We start from the raw sequence: 9,481 nt of genomic DNA on the forward strand, positions 1-9,481 counted from the left end.
TTTTCAATAAGGGATACAATGTCTAGGCAGACCACCAACAAAATCAACAAAGAACTAGATGACTTGAACAACAGTCTAAACCAAGTTGACCTAACAGACATCTGGAAAATACTACCACAAAATACTGTTGGTATCCTGATCCCAACAGGAGCAGAATACACATTTTTCTCATATCCAAATGGAACATTGTCTAGGACAGGTCATCTTTTTGGTCATGAGAGGAGCCTCAATAAGTTGAAAGAGATTGAAATCATATAAGTTTGTTCTTGGAAATAAAATTTGAAATAAATGACAAAAGGAAATTTGGGCAAATAGCAAATATGTACAAATTAAGAAATATCCTCTTAAATAACCAAAGAGTCAATGAAGAAATCAGAAAGAAATTAGGAAGAACTTGGAATGAGTTAAACAAGAACACAAGACACCAAAACTTATGGGATGCAGCTAAGGCAGTTTTAGGGAGAGTCTTATAGATGTAAACATATTAAAAAAGAAAAAAGAGCTTTTACATTTCTACTTTAAAACCCTGGAAAAAGAAGAGTTCTTGCCTAGCACTGAGCATTTATGAATTCATGATTTTACTATCTCTTGCTTCTAGCCCAGAGTAGGAGTGCTTAAACACCAAAATGTGAAAAGAAAGGGGAAGCTGTGTGGCATTTACTTCAGAACTGTCCTCAGTGCCCCCTAGTGGCCTTGTCTGTGAACCACAAGTAGAACCATGGAATTGACAACCTTCAGGCTGAGACTACAGCCCCACCCCCGCAGTCCAAAAGCAGAGGGTCTTTTGGAAAAGGAGGATCCTGTTGCCTCTCTCAAGGTTAACAACTCCCAGTCAGAGGCAATGTTCACAGCATTTACCTAGAGTTCCCCCCACATTGCTCTGCATAGGCTGCTGCTAGATGTACCTTGTCCTCTGGGATTTGGGGCCTGCCTATTGTTACTGTTCATAAGCAGAGATGGAGGAGCTCTCTCATGCACAGTAGGTGCTAAGAATAATGACCCGTCTTTGTGGGGTGGCCTAGGTTGGAGTCAGGGCTTAGCCTGGAGCCAGAGGCTGAGAGTCATGGCTAATCTCAGACTGGGGCTGGAGAGGGGCTGAGACTGCCATCAGAAAGCAGGCCTTTCCTCCATCCTCAAGGAAATCCTCTGACCTGAGCTCTGTGGGCCTGAAGCCTGCCTGGTGCTACAGAATTCAGCCTCTGTTGCCCCTTGAACGAATCTCCTGTTGCCGCTTGGCCTCCTGCCCACCTGGGAGCTCTGGAGAAGTCAACTCTCCTGCCCTTCCAAGCCAACCCCCACTGCAACCTATCTACCACCCTTTCCTCCTTCAAGTCAGCAGTGCTGTCTGCCTTGTCTTTGCTTGCTGCTCTTCCCTTTATTTCCTTCCTGGCAAACTTCTAGTCACCCTTCAAGTCCCAGGTCAACACTGAGGTCCCAGCTCAATGAGGCATGCCATGTTGTATGTACAGAAGAGCAGTCCTTGAAGTGGATGAATGAATGGCAAGGAAACTTAGGCGGTGGGAAAGTTGGAATGAGGTCATTTGCTCTCAGCTAAGAGGGGTTCCCAGCTGCTTAGTACTCATTGAACCGGATGGAATTAGAAGAGACAGAGGTGGCATCTTGTGAGACCTGGGTATGGCATGAAATCATTAAAGTAACAGCAGGCTAGCTCTCCCTCTTTGTGGTATAACTGAGGCTTGAGTGATCCATGGAAAACCCTTCCAGCTCCACCATGTCAGAACCTTATATGTGGACAGTAATCCTTTATCACACGTAGTAGAGAGCTGGGAGGGGGCTCTAAGGACCCTTGCCTCTAAGTATTCATTCAGTGTATAATCCTCTTGAGTGTGAGTTGGATCTAGTCACTTGCATCTAATGGGAAGAATATGGCAAAAGTGATAGGATACGACATTTGAGATTAAGTTATAAGAGAATGTGACTTCTACCTTGCACACTCTATTTCTGGTTCTTCCTGTTTACTCTCTCTGATGAAACCAGCTGCCATGTTGTGAGCTACTCAATGGAAAGGCCCATGAGGCAAGCAACTAAGAGTGGCCTCTGGGCAATAGCCAGTGAGGAAATGAACCCTGCCAACAACCCCATGAATAATTTTGGAAATGGATCTTCCCCTAGTCAAGCCTTGGGATGACAGAGCCTGGCTGATTATCTTGATTGTGGCCTTGTGAGAAGCCCTGAGATAGAGGGTTCTGCTAAGCTATATCTCCGCTACTGACTCGCAGATTGTGTGGTAGACCCAGTGTTGTTTGTAGCCATTCTGTCTTGGAGTAGTTTGTTACGTAGGAAAAGACAATCAATACACCATACAGGGTCATGTAGGCCAATGGAACAAGAGGGAAGGCTTAGCAGGGAGCCCAGATGGGACCATGGCCTCCCCAAGGGTCAGGGCCAAGATGCAGATGCAGCCCCAGCAATAACTCACAGAGAACTCTTATTTTCATTTATTCATTTTGGAATATACAAAAGTCTGACATAGCACAATAATCTCATCAAGAGAAAACAGAACACACAGAGAAGGGGCTGGGTTCCTCCCATGATCCCTCCCCTCTCAGAAAGGCACAAATATGTGAGGCTTGGGTTCGGGGGCCTCCTGTCTTAGGACCAATCTGCTGCTCAGAAGGCCAGGCCCCTCTGTGAACAGGAAGAGGGACCCTTTCCTCACACCCACACTTGGGTTATAGGTTAAACAAACTGAGGCCACTGGGAAGTATGTGAATCAGGCCAAGTCCAGGTCTGTGCTGGGTACATGTTGTCAGCACCCTGTGGAAGACCAGTCACTCCAACTAGAACATGGTGGCTGAATAATCCTGGAGGCAGTGCATCTGGGACAGCGCTGTCCCTAGCACAGGCTCATCGCCACCCTCATTCTTACCCTGGAGGCCTCAGATTTAAAGGACTAACGGGACTGGAGCTGGAGCATTCCAGATGCTCATCACTGCACTCTTCAAGTTGGGGACAACTGTGCCCTCCAGCTCTTCCCCTTGGTAAGAGGGGCCAGTCCTGCAGTTAAATGTGGGGTAGGTAGTTTAGAATAGAGGCGTTTGTATTAGAAGTAGCTTCTGCCCTTCATCCTGCAAGTAAAAAGCAGATAATCTAACTGGCCTGAGTCACCAATGGCTTTCCTTCTTTCCCAGTTAACCAGGACTGAGTTTTGTCTGTAATTTTGGGAAAGGAAGAAGAAGGTTGCTTGAGAAACCATAAAGGCCCAAATGCGTCAGCCACCCCACCTAGAAGAGGACCAAATTGGAACTAAAAGAGTCTGAAATATTCACTTTTCCCTTCTTTAAAAAAGACCTAACATTTGTAATGGTTTAACAAAATTATTATAATTTCTTTTAAATAACCCACAGACACCCATGACGCTTCCAAATTTACAGAACAAAAAAGCATTCGAGAACTTGGTAGAAAATGATTTGTAGCTGGTTCCTCCTAGGATCAGGCCCCTGAGGGCAGGCTCAGTTCACCTCCAGAACCTCTGTCTCTGGGAGGCCGAACTTGGTCTTGTGCTTGTCGAAGAGCTTCACCAGTGCCTCCATGTACATGGCGTGGTACAGGTCTATGTCCTGCTGGGTTGGGTGCTCCAGCTTGGGGATGGTGATGGGCTCCCCCACTGCAGGGATGGAGCAGAGGCCTCTGGTTAGTCAATCCACTCAGGCCCCCCTTCCTGAGAGTCTACCATGCTGGTGATGGCAGTGACCCTGCACTACGTGCCAACCACGTGCCAGGAACTGTGTCAAACGTGTTCCACCTCAGGTTGTCCCCGTTACAGGGGAGAAGATGGGAAGCTCCAGAGCAGAGCAAGGGACCTGCCCCAGGCCACAGAGTCACTAAGCAGCAGGCGGGATCAACACTGGCTGCTCCTAAGGCACTCAGTTGGAAGGTCCCATGTAAGAGTTATGGGACTGAGTAATGGCTTTGCTCTTGGCCTGCTCTGGGTAAGTCACTTTGCATCTCTGAGCTTCAGTTCCCCCACCTGTCACATGAGGATCCTTCCTCATAGGACTTCACTTAGGATTGTTGAAGTCATGTGACATGCTTTGAAAAGTGTGCTGAGGGAGGAGGAGCCCAACGTTCACACATCCAGTCATTGCTTTATATTCTGCATCTCCATACTCAACTCATCCCAAGGTCCTGGCAAAGGCATTTTGGAAAATTCTCTCAAGTGCATGCCCTTCTCTCATCATCACTGCCATTCCCTCAGTCCCCAGTGGCTACCACAGGGGCATCTGGGATTGGTCTTGTGGCTTCCATTTTTGACCTTTCTAACCAATCTTCCATCTAGCAGCTCCAAGAATCACTTTAAAAAGCAACTCTAAACCCCTCCTCCCCACCCTCAAGTCGCTTTCCATTCTTAAGGTGAAGAGCACACTCGTTCACGCTGCCCACGGGAGACTGTTCCTCTCCGGCCACATGTGTGCATGGATATGTCCCTGCTGCCTCAGAGCGATCAGACCTGGCATAGGATCTGTATGTAACAAGACTCCTGTGACCTAAGTTGCAGGCAGTTAGTCTTTGTACAAATACAAAGCAGAACACCTGACCCCAATAACTCAAAGTCTATGTGAGCTTTGGCCCTTAAAGTCCATGGCTTGTGGTCTACACACTTTTGTGTGATCTCTGGCTTGTGACACACACACACACAGACACACACCAAGAACAACACAGCTGAGGGACAAGGGCAGCCAGTTTTTTGCTATTCTTCTCAGAGGACTATCCTCCAGTCATGTTGATGTTTTTCTTTCTGTTCCTCAAAAATCTATACCATCTTGCTGCAGGAACTTCACTTAGGCTAATGTTTCTGACAAAAAAACTCTTCTTCCTCTCTTTTTCTAGATAATTCCTATTCAGCTAGAAGCGGAAGAGTCACCGCTTCTCAGGGGTCCACTGCAACCCCCCCAAGCACCCTATACATTCCTCTCACACTCCCTCCTGGTCTTTGCTTGACAGAATGGTCTTTTGGTCTTCCCTGACAGACTCTTGGGCCCTGAAAACACGGACTGTAAAGTCTTGTTTTCTCATCTGGCGCTGCTTGGTTCACCGTGATGGAACTATCCCCACCCCCACTGGCCATTCCCATCAGCACCCAAACATGTCTACAGCCATGTGGTTTAGAGCATGGACATAGAGCCACATGGCCTGGATGCGAATCCTAACTCTACCACAAACCAGCAGGGGGGCACTTGGGAGTTCAGGGGCTGAGGGCAGGCGAGCTTACCAACGGTAGTGATGGGCTTGGAGTAGGGCACCAGCCCCCAGGTGTCAGAAGAAAAGAGGCCTCGGCCATGGAAGATGCACGGGGCAAAGCCAATATACTTCTGGAACTTCTTCTGGACCCACCGGCCCCAGGAGCCCTCTTCAAAGATCACCTGCTTGTATACTTCATTCTCCCCAAAGGAGTAGGTGGGAACCAGGTCGGCTCTGGAAGGGAGAAGCCAGGGTCAAGTCACACCCTAACTGCAGCCCCTCGGTCTCCTAGCAGCATGACTTATTTGGCCTGAGGGCACAGTCTTGCACATGAACCTGGCCTGTGAGCCCACCTGCAGGGGCCCAGAAAACAGGCTGCATCTCTGCCCCACTCAGACACTCGGGCTACACTTGGGCAAACTTGGTCTGAGGCTCTGGCACCCAACCTCTCCTCTCCCACAGGATGGCAAACTCCCATCTATGCCTTCCTGGGGTCTGGGCCTTGCTTCCAGGAGCAAGGAGTTGCTTTGTTGGGGCCAAACAAAGCTTTGGAGGGCCGTGCACGCATGTGCATGCTGGTGTGCATGTATACGTGTATGCGGGTGAATGAGTGTGTAGGAGGTGCTTACCCGTGGCAGAGGGCCAGTTTCACAGTATGCATGTTGGTGTGCATGCATATGTGTATGTGGGTGAGTGCGTGTGCAGGAGGTGCTTACCCGTGGCGTAGGGCCAGTTTCACAAAGCCCTTGCGATTGCGCAGGGTGACTGCATTCTTGCCAGGCATGGAGCTCAGGGACTCGGCCGCGCCCCCCACTACGATGATGATGGCATTGCCACTCCCATTCTTTGAAAGCAAGTAGTCTATGGTGTCTCTGTTCACAGGGCAGATGCCTGGCAGAGAGAAGGACACAGAGTCAAGGCTGCCCATAAATGTATATCCGCACCCCCTTCATACAGCCAACATGAACAGAAAGAATGCTGGCCTTGGGCTCCAGACCTAACCCAGCCACTAGAAGCTGTATGGCCCTGCACAAGCTATTTCTCTGAGCCTTGGCTTCCTTATATGTAAAATGGAGATGATACAAGGTTGTTTAGGGAACTCGTTCATTTGGCAAACATTCCCTGAGGTCCTAACACTGCCAGGCTGTTGCTAGGTGCTGGGGATCCCAGTGAATCAGGGTGGCAGGGGTCACAGGCAGGTGGATAAGGACAGAGCCATGCAGTGTGATTAGCTTGTGCAAAGGGTAGCACAGGGGCTGGGTTGCCCAAAAAAGGGGTCAGAGAGGGCACTGTAGGGAAGATGTTATCAAACTAAATCCTGAAGGATGCATGAATAGCTCTGCTCAGCCCTGGCCCACCAGATGCCTAAGGCAGACTGCATCTCTTAGCACAGAGCCAGCCGCTGGGGCATGGTATATCTGCTTCCTGGCCTCTCTGTCACCTTGCTCAGTGGAAAGGCTCAGGCCTGGACAAGAGTGCAGCAGGAGCAGGTGGATTCTCACCTCCAGACATCAGGTACTCCCTCAGCACTGGCATCCGGAAGTTGCCGGCCAACGTGGCCAGGTAGGGCCTTATGCCGGGGAACTTCTTGCTCACTTCTGTGGCCTCCGTGCTGAAGTTACAGAAGGCACCCAGGCCCATGATGCCATGGGGGTGGTATCCAAAGATGTAGTTCCTGGTGGTCAGCAGGTTGTGTGTCTTCACCAGCTGCAGGGAAAAGCTTGGGTCAGAGGAAACTGCCAGGAGAGGGGTACCAGGGCACACCCAGAAGGTAGGGGAAGGACTGGGTGTGTCATGCCCCACGGACCCTGGGCCTGAAGGACTGGAGGGACTCTGCGCACCTGACCTCAGACTCTTGGCAACTGGCATTTAGACTGCGAATCCCCAGGAAGAGAGTGGGAAAATTTCTCTCTCATTCCCTTACTCCTCCAGCCAGACACAACAGGTCTTTCTGTCTGCACCCTGCCCTCCTCCTGGGCCCATTCTCCTCACCCAGCCCTTGCCACTCTCAGATAGAGGGGTGTCCAGGTTTTGTCGGGGTGAAGTCCATGTCCTTTGGTTAGGGCAGAGAAGGGACAGTGCAGCTGGCCCGAATGCAATCTTCCTTCCAGGCAGCAAGGCTCAGCTCAGGCTGTGGCTGTGCTGCAGGGAAGACGGGGGCAGCAACAGCCCCGTGCCCGCTGGTCACAGTGGGGGCGGGGATCAGCTGTTAGCCAGGCAGCTGACCTGTGGTTCTATCAACAAGGCTGCCCCTGGGAGGCTCTAAAGAATGACTGGATTCCTTGGGAGCTGCCCCCTCCCCTGGGGCTGGTGGCCTCGTTGGTGGGGGGGGTGGTACAAAGTTTCCCTATACCCTGAGGCACCTACCAGCATTGTAAGGAAGTGGTAGGGGTGGAGGTATTGAGAGGGATGGAAAGTAAGGGTACTTGGTTCAGAAAACATCACTTCTTTTCTGATTAGACAAATAATGAATAATCATAGAGTATTTAAAAAATACAGGAAAAGGAGCACCTGGGTGGCTCAGTAGGTTAAGTGTCCAACTCTTGCTTTCAGCTCACGTCATGATCTCATGGTTTGTGAGTTCCAGCCCCACATTGGGCTCTGTGCTAACAGTGTAGAACCTGCTTGAAATTCTCTCTCTCTCTCTCTCTCTCTCTCTGCCCCTCCTCTCCCTGCCCCTCTCAAAAATAAATAAACATTTATTTAAAAATAAATAAACATTTAAAAAATGAGGAGAGGCATGTGGGTGGCTCAGTTGGTTAAACGTCCGACTTTGACTCAGGTCCTGATTTCATTGTTCATGGTTTCAAGCCCCATGTCGGGCTCTGTGCTGACATCTCAGAGCCTGTAGCCTGCTTCAGATTCTGTGTCTCCCTCTCTCTTTGTCCCTCCCCCATTCACGCTCTGTCTCTCTCTCTCTCAAAAATAAAAATAAACAATAACAATTTTTTTCAATACAGGAAACTAAAAAGAAAATTCAAAGCACCTGTCCTATCTCCAATCCTGATAAACCACTTTGACGTGTTGAATTCTTTTGCTACTCAAATATACACATGCTCCTTTTTAAAAACCACAAAATTAAGGGCACATGGTTGGTATCATTTTTCTGACAAACATATCATAACTGTTTTTCCTATCACAATCCCTCAGTAATATGTCTCTCATGGCTGCATTATTGTGTCACACAGCTATGCTGTACAAAATAGAATTATAATCAAACTCTGAGTGATGGATCTTTAAAAACCTTTTAAAATTTCCTTCAGAAACAATGCTTCCGTAAGTATCTTATTTTTGTCCACATATCTGATTGTTTGACAAACTTCTAGAAATACAATTCCTGGGTCAAAGGGTATGAACATTTTGGTCTTGTGGGCTGCTCTGCCTCTAGAGGGGTGGCACTGATGACATTCCTAGTTTCTGTGTTGGAAAGTGCCCATGTCCCTGCACCGGTGACAGCTGGAGGCAAGCCATGGGCCACCGGCAAAATGTCAGGAGCCCAGATTCACCATGACTCCAGATTTGGGAGCCCCCGGCTGAGGAAAGGACCTTGTGCTCGATCTGGGGCAAGGGGGTGCTGGTGGCTGGCCCTGCGGAACTGACATCTGAGCCTTCAGGTGACAGAGGCCGGAGGGGGTTGGTGCCGATGGTGGCTGGCACCGTTCCCAGCTCTGTAACTGCCAGTATGTGCAGGAGCAAGGCCGTGTGAGTTCCACCCTCTGTTGCTCAGGACCTCCTTACTCTTTCTCCCACTTTGCCTCTGGCAAGCACATCAAAGTTGCTCAACCAACTCGTAGCTGCCCACTACACAAACGGAAAACAGCAGCAGTACAAGTCATGGCTATTGGGTAGGGGGCAGTGAGGGGTTTCAAAGGGGGCCTAGCTTTACATAAGCTCTGCAAGGAGCCTGTTCTGAGATTTTGCCTCCCGAGGAGCAGGTGTGCCCACCGCACCAGCTCGCAGTAACGTGGACCCTGGGGCGGCTTTCTTGTGACAGGAATGTGTCAAGGTAAGAACTTAGCAGCCAGCACCGCACTGGTAGCCTGCTCCAGACCGAAGGCTGGGTCTGGGAAGGCTAGGTCTAGGATTCCAAAGCATAGAATGGGTGGGAAGAGCCTTGATCTAGGCCGTTTCTTTGATCACAAGGTAGAGACTGAGGCCTGGAGAAAGGAGGTCGCGGCGGATCCTCCTCTACCTCTAGACCAGGCCACCCAGTGTGCTTTTCTCTGAGCCAATGGCATGAAGGTGTGTCACCTGGCAGAAGCCCAGCTGATTCTTTAAC

General features: G+C 49.7%; 1 protein-coding gene across 1 annotated transcript in view; it reads right to left on the minus strand.

Moving 5' to 3' along the window:
- Positions 1–2,444: 2,444 nt before the first annotated feature.
- Positions 2,445–9,481, minus strand: part of DGAT2 (diacylglycerol O-acyltransferase 2) — a 30,959-nt gene continuing 23,922 nt past the window's right edge. The window contains exons 5-8 of the mRNA XM_077776350.1: positions 6,705–6,909; positions 5,919–6,093; positions 5,234–5,436; positions 2,445–3,628 (exon numbers count right to left, since the gene is read on the minus strand). Of these exons, the coding sequence (XP_077632476.1) occupies positions 3,474–3,628; positions 5,234–5,436; positions 5,919–6,093; positions 6,705–6,909 (738 nt within the window). The 3' untranslated portion in view covers positions 2,445–3,473. The remainder of the gene's footprint in view (positions 3,629–5,233; positions 5,437–5,918; positions 6,094–6,704; positions 6,910–9,481) is intronic.

Source organism: Crocuta crocuta, unplaced genomic scaffold, assembly GCF_008692635.1.
Source record: "Crocuta crocuta isolate KB4526 unplaced genomic scaffold, BGI_CrCroc_1.0 scaffold271, whole genome shotgun sequence".
Lineage (NCBI taxonomy): Eukaryota > Metazoa > Chordata > Mammalia > Carnivora > Hyaenidae > Crocuta > Crocuta crocuta.